The sequence below is a fragment of the Carettochelys insculpta genome, chromosome 5 (assembly GCF_033958435.1).
Source record: "Carettochelys insculpta isolate YL-2023 chromosome 5, ASM3395843v1, whole genome shotgun sequence".
NCBI lineage: Eukaryota > Metazoa > Chordata > Testudines > Carettochelyidae > Carettochelys > Carettochelys insculpta.
Genome location: NC_134141.1, coordinates 34,980,756 through 35,000,325, shown reverse-complemented (window position 1 = coordinate 35,000,325; position 19,570 = coordinate 34,980,756). Strand labels below are relative to the sequence as shown.

Here is a 19,570-nt window from a genome sequence, read left to right as displayed (position 1 = left end):
GTAGTCTGGCTGACTAAAGTCATGCTGGATTATGGAGTTTGCTGGATGAGAGTGTTCCAGGCTGGAGAGATTCGACCTCCATTGAATAGTAGATGACCCTCAGGTTAGACATCAGTTACGAAGACTATCAAATGTGGTACTGGAAGGCATTCAAGGTTTAACACCAAGTACTCCTTCAAAATAGGTAGGCCTTATTTGACAAAAATAATTATTGTTGTGGATATATGCATTATGCTATAAAATCTGCTAAAACAACAGATCCCCTGAGTATTTTGAGCTGTGTTGAGTAGCAAGCTATCTTATTTCTTCATCAACCTTAATAATAGCGTTTAAAGTGATGGAAATTTTTGAGGTGTGTGTTTTCTGTTGGTGATTCTGAGATTACAGATGTAAGATGAGTGATTGTATTAAGAATTGCAGAAGTTTTCTTTAGTGTCCTATACAGTGTTCCTTGTAAGATGTGTGCTTGTGCAGATGCTCAGGAGAGAGTCCAATGCTATCCAGCTTATTAGCAGAGAGTGCACAGCTAAGTTTTGTGTTTCTCTTGGTGATTCACATTCACACACACCTCAGTGTACATAAACATTTATTCCACACATAGATGACAAAAATCTACACATGAATGAGAGAGATTAGGAGGAACACTGGGAATACTGACTCTGAGGGAACCAATGCAGCTTCTAACACTAGTTTTTGTACCTTTGTAATGTAACATTAATTTTGAAGTCTATTGACATTTATTAGATTGTTTGGTATATAAGGATTGCTAACATCAATATGAAAAAATAACAAGCATCTTGTGTCTGGCGAAGTGGTTTTTACCCAAAAATGTGCTGATGCCCAAATTAATCTGTTAATCTTTAAGGTACCACAGGGCTCCAAGTTGTTTTTACAGATACAGACTGACATAGCTATTCCTCTGAGATTTATCAGTCTGAAAGTTGTACTTGATATCTACATTATATTACATTGCAAGAAACACATTGATGTTTCTCTATTGTAAGAGTTTTATAGTATTGTGTTTTTCAGACTTAATGGCATTTTTAAATACTCCCCCATACGGTTGTTGGTTGTAACTAAATATTTTAATTATCATAATGTAATTTTTCCCGCTAGGTGGATGAAGTTCCTGATGGAGCAGTGAAACCTCCTACAAATAAAATGCCTATTTTCTTTTTCGGAACACATGAGACGTAAGTTGTTCACACTAAAGAGCACTTAATTTTCATTGCAGAATTTCTTGATTCTAATTCCACAGCCTAGCAGTATATGTGGCAGTCACAAATGATGAGTGGAAATAGGTAAACTTTTTCTACAACTAAACTTTATCAGAAAGATAGGCATCTTAAAACTAAGACTTCTCAGTCTTCACATCTATCATGACATACAGAGGGGAGCTGTTGGGTGTAATCTTCCATGGGCTATCAGTGAGTGCTTTCCCTGGTCAGTGAAAACAAAGATTTGTTACGACTACCCTGACTGTCCCTCTCTTTTCTTAACCGTAGTATTAATTAATTAACAAACAGGAAAAGAAAATAAAGTACAGAACACCCCGACTTACGCGGAGCTTGTGTTCTTGCACAACTCTGCATAAGTAAAATTTCACGTTACTCACTGGAGCTAGGAAACTGATCAGTGCAGCACCACTGCTCAGTTTCCTGTCTCCTGTAAGCAGTGGGGAGCTGGAGCTTGACTCCCAGCTCCCTGCTACTCACAGGAGACAGGAAACTGGCCAGCTCCCCACCACCCTGAGTCACACTAAACTGAGATACATGCATAAATACACAAAAATGACAGCAATCCCCACTCCCTTGGTTTCTACAGTATACTCATTTTTTTCCTAAAAAGTTCTAAACTGTCATATTGTGTGCACATTTGGTCCATGTTACCCAATTCCTGTCACTACCCTGTCCTCCCACCCATCTGTTTGCACAGTCAGGTTTGTTTACATTCAATGTATCTTTTCTTAAATTTGATTGAAAGCTCTTCAAGGAAGGGATCATGTTTTTTGTGACTGTGTTCTAGGATATGTACAATGGAGCTCAACCCTTTTGGTTTTGTTTGGCACTACAGCAATATAAATAAGAATACCACCCCATCTGTTCCTTTCCTCACTGATTAAATGCCATTTTTGATTCCACCATTTGCTTCTTTTCATTAGTATTTCAGAATGCACCTGTAAATTAATTTTAGGAACACTGATCATATGTAGAGCAGTAAGAAATCTACTTGAGCCTATATAAATAACATTCAGAAGTTGTGGGAAAATTTTTAAAAGGCCTAAGTTCTATTCTCAAATGTGACTTAGCCTCCTAAGTTAGGTAGTTTAAAAATATTGTTACAAAATTGAAATTGGCCAACCCTGTGCTGGTAGTGTGATTTAATTCAGAGTTACATTATTATACATTTCTCATAGATTCTCATACCATACAGTATTGCAAAGTGCAATATATTTCCTCTAGCCTCATCTTTTTTCTCCTAATATTTATTAACCCAAACGTCTTCATTCCTTCTCCTGATCATTTCATTAATGTCAAGTACAATTCTGATGTTGCTTGGCCTGTTTTCTTCTGTCTTTCTTCGTCTTACACTGTAGGCAGAGGGCGTCAGGGCATCAGAAAGCAGATCCACCAGTATGGGAGAATACTAATTTTAGCACGTATCTAATTGTCTGTCTTGAGCTGTGTTACTCACCTTCACGGTTTTCATAGGACTGCATTAATGTAATACATTGCTGTAAATTTTACTGAAAGCATTCATTCCGGTGTTCATCAGGTGTTGGCCTCATCCTGCTAAAGGGTATTTCTAGATTACATAAGGAGTGATTATTGTGTGGCTCCAAAAGCACTTTTGTGCATTTCTCAGTGGCCAGGATTGGGGAAGAACCACCACACAAAGCCAGAAGAAACTCTCAAACAATTATTTTTTAACTTTTATGTAACATAGTAGTGGATTGCAGTTTTGCAGCGTATTATATGTTAGTTGGAATTTGCATGATCATTTTCATTTAACTCTAGGTTTCATTGACTCCTGGGTTATGATGAATGGGATATGATTGTTGAAATTGTTAATGTAGATAGTCCCTGATTTACGAATGGGTTACGTTCCAAACACCTGGTCATAACTCAATTTGGTTGTAAGTTGGAAATACCCTTATACTGTAATCCCCTGAGGTACGCGTACCTTGAATTTTGTGTAAGTCGGGGAGGGCTTGGGTTGGGGCCCTGGGGGTAGGCCAGGGGGTTAAGCCTGAGGTGGGTTAGGGTGGCATGGACGGTGGGAGGGTGCAGTTGAGTTGGGGCTTACAGGGGATTGGACCCGGGCAGCAGGGGTTTGGGGCAGGGGTTGACTCTGGCCAGAGGGTTGGAGCCAGGGCTGAGGGGGTGATGGGTAGGGGGTTGGAACTGGAGACCCGTGTGCCAAAGGTTGGGAGCCCTGCATGCAGGGCAGTGTGAGCTGGGGACATGGGAGATTGGGGGGTGGGTTTGAATGGGGTGAACCAGAGCAGGGGGGGTTAGTTGTGGGGGGGAGGGGGAGTAGAGCCTCATGCACCTGCAGTGGCTGACAGCCAGAGCCCAGCGCGGGCAGAAGGGTGATTGAGCAGGGATGAACTGGGGTGGGAGTGGGTTGAGCTGGTACGGGGATTAGAGCCACTGTGCATGCTGACAGCTGGAGTCCCAAGCATGCGGGGGCAGGGGTTGAGCTGGGGCCACGGGAGGGAGGGTTGAGCCGGTTGGTGGGGGGGTGAATGGGGGATGAACCGGGGCAGGGTGGTTGAGTGGAGGGGGCTGGGAGCCAGAGCCCCAGGCATGGGTTGAAGTCAAAGCCCCATGCGTGGGGTGGGGGGGTGAGCTGGGGCCGTGGGGGTCTGAGCCAGGTGGGGAAGGGGTTGAACAGTGGGTGCATTGGGGTGGGGTGCTTGAGTGCATGGCAGGTTGGAGCCCTGTGCATGCTGAGCCACGCACACGGGTGGCGTGGTCTGGGGCCACATGGAAGTTGGATCTGGATCCACAAGGGTTAGGGCTGGGTGTGGGGGGGTTGAGGCCCAGGCATGTGAGGGAGCTTGAGCCAGGTCTGTGGGGGTTGGAGGGGAGCCCCAGACATGCTGTTGGAGTCCCCTGTTGCGGGAGGTGAGCTGGGGCGTGCAAGGGTGGGGTGAGCTGGATGTTGGTCGTAAGTCGATGTGTTCATAAGTTGGGGACCACCTGTAGTCTTCTCTCCATTGCTATATAAGAGAGAAACCAATCTGTCAGGCATGATATAATACTTTTTAGAAGAATAACTGTAATAAACATATTGGTATTCATAGTTCCACTTTTGTCCTCTGCTGGTGGAAATTTTTAAAATACCTGTATTTTGTCTAATACAACAAAGAGATTTTGTGATTAGTCATAGGCAAAAGTTCCTGAATCAAAGAAGTTCCATAAAATTAACCTTGACACTTTTCATGAACAGCATATGTTTTATTGGTGTAGGAAATATGAAGTTTTGGTGGAATGTTGTGTCCAGTACTGTTCCCCATGATTCAAAGAGGCTGTTTATAAATTGGAGTGGATTCACAAAGAGCTACAAGAACAATTAGCATGGTTGGAAAACCTGTTTATGATTTGAGCTCCTTGACTCTGTATAATTAGTTTAATCGAGGCCATGTCTACACTACCCAGAAAATCGATTGCCTCATGATCGATATTCTGGGGTTCGATTACCCTTTCCTGGTAGGGGATGCACAAAATCAATCATTGGGACCCCTGTATTCCTTGCTTTCGTGAAGAGTAAAGGGGGTCGATGAGAGAAACTCTTCCATCGACAAGGTAAGTCAATTGCAGATAAATCAATTCTAGGTACAGAATTCCTCTGGAAATTGTTTTGGTGAAGTTGTGTGGATTGTGTTGTACAAACAGTCAGAACAAGTGATCACAGTTGTCTTTTCTGGCCTTGAAATCTATGAATGTAGTCTTCCATTCAGTGTTTAAGTTTTTTGAGAACACAGAATACCAAACAATATTTTTATGCAGAACACCTAGAACACTTTCTTCAAAATCAAAAATTGTAATAAAAAAAAAGCAACATACACAGCAAAATCAAAATGAAATACTTTTTCATTGCTATGATACCTGATTAAATTAACACTGTATCTTGTTTTAATAACAGAAAATATATACCATCAGCATATTTTTCCAAATGGTCATGGCACATCTGCAAGTTGTTCACAGAACAGCAGTGTTCCACGGAACATTGTTTAACAAACACTGTTCTAAATGATCTATAGCTTTTTGTTCCCTAGATGTGTAGGATATTATTTTCAAAGGCTATGGCTATCCTGACCCAAACTGCTGGCAGCAGTATGCAAATAGCCTTCTGCTGACAAGGTGGGGGGCCTTCACTGGCAGAACCACATTTATACTGCTATTTTCCTGCTGGCAGTAGCAGCGCCTATCAGCGAGCAAATATGCATCCATTTGCATTTTCAAGACCAGCAATTTGCATACTGCTGCCAGTTGTTCAGGTCCGTGTAACCATTGCCAAAGAGACCTTGTTACAGATAGCGTAAAAGAGGGAGAGTGGAGATTGTTGAAAGTTACATATTGAACCTTGGCATGCACCTCTGCTTCATAAAACAGATACTTTTAAAGTAATTAGGTCTTGGGCTTATATTTTTAACTAAATTGGTTGTATCCACAGGCTTGAACATGAGCGGGTACCACTGAGTTCTTAAATTGTGATGTTCTCAAGAAGTGCATTGGCACTAGGAAATTCTAGTATGGAAACATAGATTAAACTTCTCTTTGTTTTCCTGTTTTAGTGTACTGCAGTGTTAAGGAAATACTAGCATTGAGTACTTACTTTTAAATGTTGTTCTGGCCAGGTGCTGGGTAGAAAAAGGAGCACTGTAGGTACTGAGATTTTGATGAAAAGAGGAAGTTGTTAAAAGGAAAAGAGGATGTAGATGTGCATCTCAAACACTAATAATGATGTTTATATTTGATGTCTGCTTCTGGAAAGGCCAGTTCTAACACCATTTATATTTGCTGGTTAATGCTGAGAAGGCCAGGTCTTAGAGATGGAAAAAAAGCTTCATGACTTAAAAAAACATTTCAAAACAACAACACAATGGGAGCTTGATATTGAGGAAAAACTCATTTTTTCCGGTTAGCCTATTAAAAAAAATTAAAGCAAGAAGCAGTTTATTTGTCAGCTAATTAAGGAAATCACTCTGTTGGTTTGGATAGAATCTGTGAATAATCACAGAGAGGTAGCCATGTTAGTCTGTATCTTCACAAAACAAAAACAACAGATCTTTAGCACTTAAAAAACTAACAAAATAACGTATTGGGTGATGAGCTTTCCTGGGACAGACCCAGTTCTTCATATCTAGAAAACAGAAATTTTCCAGACCTGAAGAAGTGGGTCTATCCCATGAACACCCATCACCGAATAAATTATTTTGTTAGTCTTTGCAGTGCCAAAGGACTACTTTTTTAATCTATGAAGAAGTATTTCCAAACATCTATAAAGTAAAAAGGTTTACTGACTGGGTGGAATATGATTACATCAAGTAACACATGTCTTTTTGTAGCTCCATACTCTGACTTGTCTGAGTTACTGTCACTTAAAAGTAAAAACTTTTCACGCTTTTTAAAAATATAATGATCTTGCAATGCTGTTTGTTTCGATTTTCTTAGGTAAACTTACTCTTCTGTAGCTGTCTGATGCACTGAAGGCATAGGTGATGAGAATCTGTTTTCTGTAACTATTTAAAGTTAACACAAATTACAATCTCGTCCTTTGCCCACAAGTACTAAAGGATGGTTATTCTAATGCAAAATGCATATAGACCATGGACACTGGATATGGAATGTCTGTCTGTGTAATGAGGCAATTACAACTGAATACAATAACATCAGTATAAATATCACGAGTCTTTACTTTTAGAGCAGAAACTTTTTATTGTTGCAGCATAGTCACCTTAGCCTGAAGCCATAATCTCCTTCGTGATCTCAAAACATTAAAATTTAAGGATTTTTTAACTATATTTCCTTTATTTTTATTCTTTACTTCCTTACTCTTTGACTGTGTCTACACTAGCCCAAAACTTCGAAATGGCTATGCAACTGGCCATTTCGAAGTTTACTAATGAAGCACTGAAATACATATTCAGCGCCTCATTAGCATGCGGGCGGCCATGGCACTTCGAAATTGACGCAGCTCGCCGCTGCACAGCTCGTCCAGACAGGGCTCCTTTTTGAAAGGACCCCGGCTACTTCGACATCTCCTTATTCCCATCTGCTCATAAGGGGACTTCGAAGTAGTCGGGGTCCTTTCGAAAAGGAGCCCCGTCTGGACAAGCTGCATAGTGCTGAGCCGCGGCCATTTCGAAGTGCCGCGGCCACCCTCATGCTAATGAGGCGCTGAATATGTATTTCACCACTTCATTAGTAAATGTTGAGATGGGCATTTGCATGGCTATTTTGAAGTTTTGAACTAGTGTAGACACAGCCTTTCTGTCATTTCAAATACTTAAGCAACGAGTTTGTGTACCGTGTGTATCTGTTTCTCTTTTGTATGGTAATATTAAGAATTTAAAATTATCTGTAGGAGTAAAAAATGTACTTGTTGATTTTTCCTTTTTCACTGTTTTATAGGGCATTTCTGGGACCAAAGGACATATTCCCATATTCTGAAAATAAAGATAAATACGGCAAACCAAATAAAAGAAAAGGCTTTAATGAAGGATTATGGGAAATTGACAACAATCCCAAAGTAAAATTCTCTCATCAGCAAGTAAGTAGCATTGGTATGCATTGCTTAAAAATGTGTCAGTGTTGTTGGTGTTTTATTCTAATCCCGTCAAGTGCCCTGCATTGCCCATTGAGGGAAAACTAGAGTGGCAGCTCAGATCATGCAGAAGAGGATAAATTGTGGCTGTTTCGTTCAGTTGCAGGTCATGCTGACAGTGATGTTATAGTTCAGAATTGCTCTTATGGTATTCAATAATAGGAGAGGGGAAATTTTGGAGTATTCAGTGATGTCACTTTACTATGACAAAGTTTAGAAGGACTTTTGGTAACTGTCTTCTGAGTATTGCACAAATCATCAAAAGTTTTCTAGTGATCAGTATCAGGGTAAAATTGTAACTGTCCTCTTCTAAATTTCTTAATTTTTAGGAATAACTTCATGTTACGTTCAGTTAACTGATGGAATCTTATGTACTCCTTTCTGTTTACATAATTCTTTTTATAGGTGCTGTGTGCATATGGTTTCAATAGGCAATCTCTTGGCACATGCTCACCTTTTTACCTTGTGTTGTCCTCCTGCTCCAGTGGCTGAGAGCAGTGTGGCTTTTCACCCTTAGCCTTGCCTCTGTGTTCCATAAGCCTACTGATGTCAGTGATTTCTGATCTCTTGTACAAACTTATACTTTCCAAACTGTGACCAGGCTGGGATGGAAGTACATGAAGGGTTTCTTTATATCTAAGTGGAGCAGACATTGTCTTCTGTTTACGTGGGCAATGCCTGGGACAATGAAGTTTGTGCCACATTTTGAATCCCTAGGTATTATTGCAAAATGGTTTTCAAACAAGCAAGCTGGGGAGTGCCAGCTTGCCACTTCGTTCATCAGGAAGCTCTGCATGCGCACGTGTGTGTGGGGTCAGTGTGCCATGATTGATCTGCCAGGGATCATTTTTTTACCACGTGTGTGAGGACATGGCAAAATCAATCTCTCTGGGTTCAGCTGTTGACCCTGGTACACCACGCTGATGTTTGGAGTAAGGAATGTCAACATGAGCCCAAAGATCACTGATCTACATCGGGGAACAAAGTCAATCCTGATACATCCGTACTAGCTACACTAATGGCATGGCTAGAATTGTGTATCTGGGATCAACTTTGATCCCTAATGCAGACCGGGCCTAAGTGTGCTCTGCGCCACACAACATATCTTATTTTTATATGCCTAGCAAGAAAGAAGAACATAATTGCAGATAGGTTGTGAGTCTGGCCCTCGACAATGCCAAGCCCCCTGCCCTTCCCCCGGCCAGCAACAGAGCTAGGCTATGCTCCCAACCCCTGGCTCCAGGGCTATATATCTGGCCCCTGATGTCAGATGTGGGGCTCCAAAGATACGCTGCTTCTTCCTGTGAGTGCTTTTCCTCCTCTGCCCTTGCCAGTTCCCACTCCTTCCCTTTTCTCTCTGAACTTAAATGCTGCAAATGAGCTATCTGCATTGTCCAGGACAATCTGGGAGGGTGGGGGAGAGTTACTGAGCACAGGCCCCCTGGCTTTTTCCTGTGAATGCCGGAGCCCCAGACCACTCATGGATTCGGGATCAGTGATACTGATGGATGAAGGAAGGCCAGTTTATAGAGGTCCAACTTATATATCAAGTAGTCTTTATCTCTGTCTTCATAAGATGGACTTCCTCCTGCTGTGTATTTCTTCCTGTAGATTTTGCAGTCTGTTGTTTTCACGTTTTCATTGTAGACATTAGCAAAGCAGTCATGTTTTATCCTTCACATTTTCACAAAGCACTCTTTGCCTGAACCTTCAGGAAGGAATTCTGTGTTGATCTCTCAATACTTCAGAACTCATTTGCAAGATGATGGAGGCTGGATTGCTCATTATTTCTTATTCAATTTCTGCATCCTTCTCCCCACCCCCTCTCTGATTCTGGGCTTATTCTTGTGGATGGCATGATGTGCATGATGAGCTTACAGAGGTACCGTGGATTTGTTTTTATCAATATGTGCTTCTCTAACACTTGGTATTAGCCTAGATGCATCACAATGCAGCAGTCCTCCCTTTAATGGGTGTTCCTCTAGACCAGTGGCTCTCAAAATTCATTGTACTGCAACCCCTTTTTGATAGTAAAAATTATTGAAGGAGGCCTCATGGGTTTGATGCCAAAACCTGAGCCTAACTACCCTGGGTCTGAAGCCAAAACCACCTAGGACTGAAGGATGCAGAGTTCATGTTGGCAGGTGATAGCTCTTGCCCTTCCAAAACATCAAATTCAGCAAAATCAGAATTTTTAAAACGAGGAAAATAAACACCCTGGAACCTTAACTCTGCCCTGTCTGGAGTTGCCAGTTGCCATTGGAATGGCATACATTGCAGCTTCATTCACTGTTAATTGTAACTGTGCTCAATGATGGTGACATAAGTTGTAATAGCTTGAAAGAGCTGTGATATGTGATCGGAGGAAATCTGTGTCAAGATTCTTCCACATGATTATCAAAGCAAACAGGTATATGCATCTTGAGAGTGTGTCAGTATCAGGGCACTGCAATCTTCTTGCCAGGATTATTGCCAGCAGTGCCATGTAAACAGTTTGTGGATTTAATGGTGAGTAGGAGAAGTATAGGAGTCAGAGAAGTGCAAGAGTGAGGGGTTGTAAAAAAAGGAATGAAATCACTAAATTTTACAAATGTGGTATTATGTCATGGCAGTAGACTCATTGTTTGAATGCAGGGTAACTCTTGCTGCGGTGCAAACGTAGAGGGCAAGAAAGTGTGTCAAATGGACCTTTATTTGATCTCTGTGTTGCCTGGTTTTCAGAAGTTTGAGTTTTGCTGAACATGATGCCCTGGAAAGTGGGAAACAGTAACTCTGTATTTAATATGTATATATAGCCTTATAATTTTCTAGGGTAGTAAGTCTTTTTAAGACTGAAAAATATTTGTTGGTTGAAGTTTAGTGGTCATTTAGTTCTTGGCTAATTGCAACTGGTGTGCTGCAATGACTAGGTAGCTATTGAAAGATCTCTCTCTCGTATAGTCTTTTCATTAGTAGATCTCAAAATTTTGCCTCATTATTCCCATTTCATAGGTAGGAGACTGAGGCAGGGAAGTGAAGTGGCTCACTTGCAGTCACTCAGAAACCCAGTGGCATAGCTAGGAGTAATCCCAGTCCCGTGGTCTTTTTCGTAGGCCAGACAGTTGCTGTGTGATTCCCCAGCATTGCTTTCCTAGTGTATGTTTTGTTATAGTGGAATGGGGATAATAGTCTTGCTGTAATATGTTTGTGTTATGTAGTTGCCAGTCTGGTCAGTGATAGAAATGGTTTAAGTCCCCAAATCTTGTCAGTTTTACTAAATAGTTACAAAAACTTTAATTATATGAGAAAAAACTCCTGTCTCTGCCCTCCATTCCCTGCAACATATAGCCACTCTGCCCACATTTCCAGTTCCTCACTTCCATTCCAATCCAATTAATCCATTAATTGGCATTACAGAAACTACTTACGTGTAAGGTTTTGCTCCTTGTTGTCTGCCTTATGCTGCTGCATACATGTAACTTCCTATGGCTTAATGGAGGGCTGCTTGAGATTACGTAGCTCAACCTGCACACACAAATGGGCCCTTCATTCTTATTCTTTGCCTCCATCTGGTACCCCTTGTCTTGATACAGCCTGGCGAGGCTTCCCCAGCCATGCCCCACATCTTCTTGAGTCCAGTCTTCCTCCACACTGGTCCCCTCTCCACATATTTGATAGCCCCACACTGGGATGATGTATATCTTTATTTTCTGTATTCTTAGATGTTTAAATTTTTGTGTCAGTTTCCTCCATTTCCCGCCCCCCTTCAGGCTCACATGGAAAGGCAAAGGGCTCCAACACACCAAGACAGGAGTTCTCAAGGTTTTCATTTGAGGCCCCCTCAACATGCTGTAGAAGTTCCATACCCCAGCCGAGAAGGGCGGGCTTCCACCTTACACAGCTGGCAAAGAGCTTTGGGAGCTCTGCTGAACAGAAGGTCAAGGCTTCTGCCCTTTGGGGCTTTAGTAGCACTAGACCAAAGCAGGGGGCTGGGCTCTGAGCAGCCCTATTTTACTGACACCCTGAAACAGTTCTGGACCCCTAGTGAGTCACAAACATTCAGTTGAGAACAGTTGCCCCAAGAGAAGAGAGAGAAATGACCCATGCAAAGTATAAGACTTCTCTGGGTCTTAGCACACACACAGTAGAGGAGAGTCCAGAGCTGACAAGCCTCTTCATAACCCCCCAAATTCCTCAACTTCCCCTGATATTTCTCAGTCTGTTATGACTGTTTCCTACGCGTGTTCCCATTTGTCCCCCATCAGTTGGAAATCATTCTTTCCCTATTGCCAGTATTTGTGTATTCCGATAACCCCATGCCTGCCAATGAGCACAGTAAAATTCATATTCCTTTTGAAAAATGTCAGCACTTCATAGCTTTTTTTTTAAATGAGTACAGCTAAATATTCTCAACAGCTTGAAGCAGATATTTCTCAATAGTTTATAGTTAATTCTCAGATTTCTGCCCAGAGAGGGTTTCAGACTTTAAAAGATGAGGTCTCCGGTATTAATCTGATTGACTTGTTCTCAAATGAGAGAACATACACTAGAGATGTACGCAGCTTAAAATAATAGCTCTGAGGTGCATAAACTTCATGAGAATGAGGTTGTGTCTATACTGGCATCTGAATGACTTTTGTTGTTCAGGGGTGCTAAACTCCTTGCCCTCCACTCTTCCCCGTTTTGCTGCAATAAGTGCCAGTGTGAACAGTGCATTGTCTGCAGAGGTACTCTCTTGCTAACAACTGTGAATGCCACTTGATGAGGGTAGAAGTAGTTTGTCACTGAGGCTTTGTCTGCATTCCACATGTAGCCTCTGTTTGCCAGCTGTTTTTCTGACTAAATAATTCCATAACTGGTGTTCACATTGTTGACAGGAGAGCACTCCTGCCAACAGTGGACTGTTGACACTGACGCTTGCCATGGCAAAACTTTGTCTTATGAGGATGGGGAGCGAGGTTGTTAAACATCTGAGATTGCCAGTTTATCATGGTCATCAATCACCATGGGCTCAGCACCCATTGATGTCTGATGCCTCTCTCTCACTATTTCCTTCCATCTTTCCCTGTCTGGTGCAGAGTGGCTTAGTTTCTGTAGACTAGCTCCGCACCCATCTACTATGTCATCTATCCATTCTCTGTGGGGTCTGCCTCTCCCTAATTATTACCTTCTCCCCTCCCCAGCACTGGAAAGCTTCTGATGTGTGTCATACATATACATTCTCTGCTGCTCACAGCAGTTTCTTGGTGCCTGCTCTCATCATAAGTCTGAACTCCCCACCCAAAGGGATAGGGCTTCCAAGATCACATAGGGATAGGTAGAGACATCATCAAAGACATACTCCATCCACCACCCCAATTTGGCTGCCATGAGAGAGGGACAGGAATGTGGATTCAGACTTCCATCGATGGGCACAAACCCCCAGATCCTGGCAAGGGTCAGCATTCAAACAGCTCTAGGTGAGTGATTACACCTGGATCACAGGAAGTGATTCGGAAGTATAGCTCAAGCACCCACAAAAAAGCAATCCACAGAATTTGGCTCACATGAGGGGGCAGAGCACCATAGATGGATAGAAGGCTTGGGTTATGGTGCACATACAGAATGGGAATGCGTAGTTGATAGGTTCTCCTGACCCTGCTCTCCTGCATACAACAAACAGGAAAACATCAAAAGAGAGCTCTCTAATCTGGCGACCCTCATAAATGAACAATCTTCCACGCAAACCTCCACATGGCTGGACTTTACTAGAACAAGACAGGAGATTTACAACACACATTTCTTTTTTCTATAGAAGGAAAAGGACTGTAAACTATCTAAACACCTGCTTTCCACATGGGGCTACAATAGTGGCACCCTTAACTCACCCAGCAATATTGTCAATCTTTCCAACTACACACTCAGCCCGGCAGAAGAATCTGCCCTTTCTCGAGGACTCTCTCTGCCCCACCACTCCCACAAACTTGATACAGTTCTGTGATGATGTGGAAGCCTTCTTTTGCCGTCTATGACTAAAGGACCGCTTCCCACATGACACGGAACAATGCACTGACCCACAGGTACCCTGCCACCTACAGCACAAGAAAAAGAATTCCTCATGGACTCCACTTGATGGTCGAAATGACAAACTGGACCTATGCATAGAATGCTTCTGCTGGTGTGCACAGGCAGAAATTGTAGAAAAGCGGCATCACTTACCCCGTAACCTCAGCCGTGCAGAATGCAACACCATCAACATCCTCAGGAACAACTCTGACATTGTCATCCAAGAGGCTGACGAGGGAGGCGCTATTGTCATCATGAATAGGACAGACTACCAAAAGGAGGCTACCAGGCAACTCTTCAATACCACATTCTACAAGTCTATCTGAGGATCCTACTGAGGAATACACAAAGAAATTACAGCATCTGCTCAAGACCCTCCCTATAAAAACACAGGAACAGATTTACACAGACACACCCCTGGAACCCAAACCAGGTTTGTTCTACCTGCTGCCCAAGATCCATAAACCTGGGAATCCCGGACACCCCATCATCTCAGGCATTGGCACACTCACCACAGGATTGTCTGGATATGTGGACTCTCTGCTTAGACCTTATGCTACCAGCACCCCCAGCTTTCTTCGAGATGCCACCGACTTCCTCAGGAAACTACAATCCATTGGTGACCTTCTTGAAAACACCATCCTGGCCACCATGGATGTAGAGGCCCTTTACACCAATATCCCACATGAAGATGGACTCCAAGCTGTTAAGAAAATCGACCCTGATGAGACTGAGGCACAAATGATGGTGGAGCTTAGTGACTGTCCTCACCCACAACTATTTCAGATCTGAGGACAAATTATACCTTCAAATCAATGGCACTGCTATGGGACCCGCATGGCCCCAGAGTATGCCAACGTTTTTATGGCTGACCTGGAACAATGCTTTCTCGGTTCTTGTCCCCTAGCGCCCCTCCTCTACCTGCGCTACATTGATGACATCTTCATCATCTGGACCCATGGGAAGGAGGCTCTTGAAGAGTTCCACCATGATTTCAACAGTTTCCATCCCACCATCAACCTTAGCCTGGACCAGTCCACACAAGAGATTCACTTCCTGGACACTACTGTGCAGATAAGCGACGGTCACATAAATACCACCCTCTAACAAAAACCCACAGAACGCTATGCTTATTTATGTGCCTCCAGCTTCCATCCAGGGCATATTACATGATTCATTGTTTACAGTCAGGCACTAAGGTACAACCATATTTGCTCTGATCCATCAGACAGAGACACACATCTACAAGACCTTTACCAAGCTTTCCTCAAACTACAATATCCCCCTAAGGAAGTGAGGGAACAGATTGCCAGAGCCGGACGGGTACCCAGAAGCTACCTGCTACAAGATAGGCCTCGCAATGAAAACAAGAGAACACCACTGACCATCACATACAGCCTCCAACTAAGGCCTCTCCAACGCATCATCAGTGATCTGCAACCCATCCTGAACAATGATCTTTCACTCACACAGACTTTGAGAGGCAGGCCTCTCCTCAACTACAGACAGCCTGCCAACCTTAAACAAATCTTCACCAGCCACTACAAATGACAAACCAGTGGCTCTAGGCCTGGAACCAACCCCTGCAACGGTCCTCGCTGCCAACTCTGCTCACATATCTAGACCAGTGACATCACAGGACCGAACATCAACCATACCATCGGGACTCCTTTACCTGCACATCTACTAATATAATGCCAGCAATGCCCCACTGCAATTTACATTGGCCAAACTGGACAGTCTCTAGGTAGAAGAATAAATGGACATAAATGAGACATCAGGAACGGTAATGTACAGAAGCCTGTGCGGGAATCCTTCAATCTCCCTGGACAATCAGTAGCAGATTTAAGGGTGGCAGTCCTGAAACAAAGAAATTTCAAAGATGAAATGGAGAGAGAAATCTCCTGAGGTGCAATTTATTTGCAAATTTGCCTCTATTAACCAAGGATTACACAGAGACTGGGAGTGGCTCGCAGCTTACAAAGGCAGCTTCTCTGCCCTGGGTGTTAAGGTCTCCCCATTAGACTCTGACAATGGCTCATATCCCCCTGTCTGATCTGACTTTTTTTTTTTTTCCCTCTTTTGATACCTACTATTGATAATGGGCCATTTCCACCTTACTGAATAGACCTTGTCAGCTCTGGCCCTCCCTTTTTCTGGGACCACATTCTTTAAATACCCCCTGAAGCCATCCCCCCCCCCCACTCACGCATCTGATGAAGTGGGTCTTTGACCACGAAAGGTTGTACTCCAAAGTATGTGTTAGTCTATAAGGTGCCACAAGACTTCTTATTGTTCTTGAAGCTACAGACTAACATGACTACCTGTCTGATACTGCTCTCCTGCAGTCTTTCTGTTACTCACTCTTGTACTCCTCTTCCTAGAGTCTCAAACCCTCCTAAACCCTTTCTTCCTGTTCACACCTACTCTTCGCTACTAATCACCCTCCCCAGTGAGAATTTTCTTGCGTGATGTGTTTTCAAAGAATATCAAACAATAGGTCCAATGTTTTCTGAATAGGCTGCTACGCTCCCATCACATTTCTTCCCCTCCAGCCACCAAAAGTTGGGAGCATTATGCCCTTTTTTCTCCTTCAGGAGGTTGAATTTGAGTTCTGGAGGTGGGGACGAGGGTTGAGATTTAAGGATTGTAATAGTCCCTTAGACTATTTCTAGATTGCTGAGAACTGTTTGCAAAAGATATGCAGATGCATTGCACAATTTGTGTATCTACTGACAACAGCGGTGTCACGAGAGGCTTTCCAGGCATTTGGTCCATCCACATGGGGCCGAATGTTGAGGAAAACCTCCTTCTGCTGAGACATCCCTTCTTCCTCGTGGAGGAAGGATGACCGGGATGTCGGCAGAATGCTCTTTGTCTTTGAAGGCTTTGTCTTCGTTTGGTTAGATTAATGCGTTGATCATACAGACAAGACTGCAAGCCTTTGCAAGACCTTAACTGCCAAAGGAAACTCTTGAAATAATATTTTTAATTTGGTTTCCCTCAAAGGGACATTTGGATAACCTTGAGCATTTGAGACCAGAGTACAATGACCTGAGCCCTGGTTTGAGTTATGTACATAAACAGACTGTCAGAATTTGTTAATTTTAGGAAAAACTAATATTTTTGGGGGGTGGATGTTGTATGTCAGGACTCTTTTGGTCAAATGGCTCTAAATTTGAATAACTACCAAGCCTCTTTTAATGCCTGCAAAATTTCCAGTCCTAAAATTTTAGGGCACATAGACTACAGTAATCCCTCGTTTTACACGGAGGTTGCATCCTGGACAACCTCTGCGTAAATAAAATTTTGCATAAATTGGGGGGAGTTGGGGAGCTCCCCAGAATTCCCCTGGCTGGGGGAGCGGGTAGCAGAGCTCCACCCCCATTCTAGCCACCTGCTTCCCCTGGCAGGGAGAAGCATTGTGACTACCAACTCCAGCTGCCAGCTTCTCCTAGCTGGGGGCAAACAGTTGCTTGTGGCACAGTTTTTCCCAGGTGGGAGAAACAGCACTGCAAGCAGCTGTGTGCCAGATGTGGAGCCTGGTGCACAGATAGAGGCTTCCAGTGTGGCTTCTCCAGCTGAGAGAAACCACACTGAATGCCTGTATCTGTGCACCAGGCTCTCCCAGCTGTGGTAGGGTGGGGTGTGGTTTCCATTTGCACTTAACTCCCATTAATGTGAGTTAAGTGCAAATAGAAGTTGTGCTTCTTAAGGGCTTGCTGTAGTTTTAAGCAGAAAGGTAGTAGAGCTGTTGCTCTTCTACAATTGAAGGAACTAGGTTGAATGTTCAGAGGGAAGCATTTATACTTTTCTGGGGAAAGTTTCCAGCTGCTATTATGGAGGCCTTGGGCTCTACTCCAATCTGTTGCTGGCAATGCAGAAAATATTGAGAGGTGTTACACTCTCATATAGGCTATGTCTAAACTGTAGGCTTCTGTCAGGAGCCCAGACATCTGATGGAAGTTTGCTGCTTCATGAGTGGTCTGCTGACATCTTGGTCATCCTCGTTCCACGAGGAAGAAGAGCTGCCTCAGCAGAGGGAGTTTTCCTGACATTTGGGTCCCTTTGGACGGGCCAAATGTCAGAAAAGCCTCTCCCAGCAGAACTGTCAGCAAGAGATATGCAAATGCATTGTGCAATTTGTGTGTCTTTTGCCAATAGTTCTTGGCAATCTAAACAGCCACAGAGATGTAAGTGTAGGAATGAGATTCTTGTGCAGAATTTCTCTACAGAGAAGCAGAATGAAAGGTAAGTGATGTTCCCTTCACTCCTATTTCCATAGTTCAGGTGCTGTCCTTTTCACGCTCACTGCGTCAACAAATATTTTTGATCCCTATTGCCTTCCTAAACGTAACCATTTGCTCATAATTCACCTTGCATTAATAGCAAATATTAAAAGTAGATCAGGTTGTTGCCAGACTACAAACTTTGTCTAATGCCCCTTCATACAACTGAAAAAGTTTTAAATAAGCGTGTCAGATTTTTGCATTTGAGGAATTACTAAATTATGCAATCACGTGTATAGGGAGGGATGTGCAAGAAAATGCTTGCTTTATGTTTGCTGGGACAGAAGGGATAGAAATGTCACCGTGTGGTGGAACTGAGTTCTTTTTATTGTCTCTGCTGAGAGAAATTTTAAAATTACTTTTTGTTGTTGGGGAACATAAGAACGGCCATACTGGGTCAGACCAAAGGTCCATCTAGCCCAGTATCCTGTCTGCCAACAGTAGCCAATGCCTGGTGCCCCGGAGGAGGTGAACCGAAGACAATGATCAAGCGATTTGTCTCCTGCTGTCCAACTCCCGCCTTCGACAAAAGGCTAGGCACCATACCTTACCCCTTGCTAATAGCCATCTATGGACCTAACCTCCAAATATTTATCGACCTCTTTTTTAAACTCTGTTAGGCTACGTCTACACATGAACGCTACATCGAAATAGGCTATTTTGATGAATAACGTCTACACGTCCTCCAGGGCTGGCAACGTCGACGTTCAACGTCGACGTTGCGCCGCACCACATCGAAATAGGCGCTGCGAGGGAACGTCTACATGCCACAGTAGCACACATCGAAATAAGGGTGCCAGGCACAGCTGCAGACAGGGTCACAGGGCGGACTCAACAGCAAGCCGCTCCCTTAAAGGGCCCCTCCCAGACACAGTTGCACTAAACAACACAAGATCCACAGACCCGACAACTGGTTGCAGACCCTGTGCATGCAGCATGGATCCCCAGCTGCAGCAGTAGCAGCCAGAAGCCCTGGGCTAAGGGCTGCTGCCCACGGTGACCATAGAGCCCCGCAGGGGCTGGAGAGAGAGCGTCTCTCAACCCCTCAGCTGATGGCCGCCATGGAGGACCCCGCAATTTCGATGTTGCGGGACGCGCAACGACTACACGGTCCCTACTTCGACGTTCAACGTCGAAGTAGGGCGCTATTCCTATCCCCTCATGGGGTTAGCGGCTTCGACATCTGGCCGCTTAACGTCGATGTTAATATCGAAATAGCGCCCAACACGTGTAGCCGTGACGGGCGCTATTTCGAAGTTAGTGCCGCTACTTCGAAGTAGCGTGCACGTGTAGACACGGCTTTAGAGTCCTGGCCTTCACAGCATCCTCTGGTAAGGAGTTCTACCGGCTGACTGTGTGCTGTGTGAAGAAAAACTTTCTTTTATTAGTTTTGAACCTGCTACCCATTAATTTCATTTGGT

At 43.6% G+C, this 19,570-nt stretch overlaps 1 protein-coding gene across 3 annotated transcripts in view; it reads left to right on the top strand.

Moving 5' to 3' along the window:
- The window catches only part of PSIP1 (PC4 and SRSF1 interacting protein 1), a 65,012-nt gene that overhangs the window by 2,242 nt on the left and 43,200 nt on the right, over window positions 1-19,570 (top strand). For all 3 annotated transcript variants that reach the window (XR_012645659.1, XM_074994927.1, XM_074994926.1), the window contains exons 3-4: window positions 1,117-1,193; window positions 7,644-7,782. Coding sequence is in view for 2 of the 3 variants with exons in the window: in XM_074994927.1 (XP_074851028.1) it covers window positions 1,117-1,193; window positions 7,644-7,782 (216 nt within the window). In the remaining variant the exon portion in view is untranslated. The remainder of the gene's footprint in view (window positions 1-1,116; window positions 1,194-7,643; window positions 7,783-19,570) is intronic.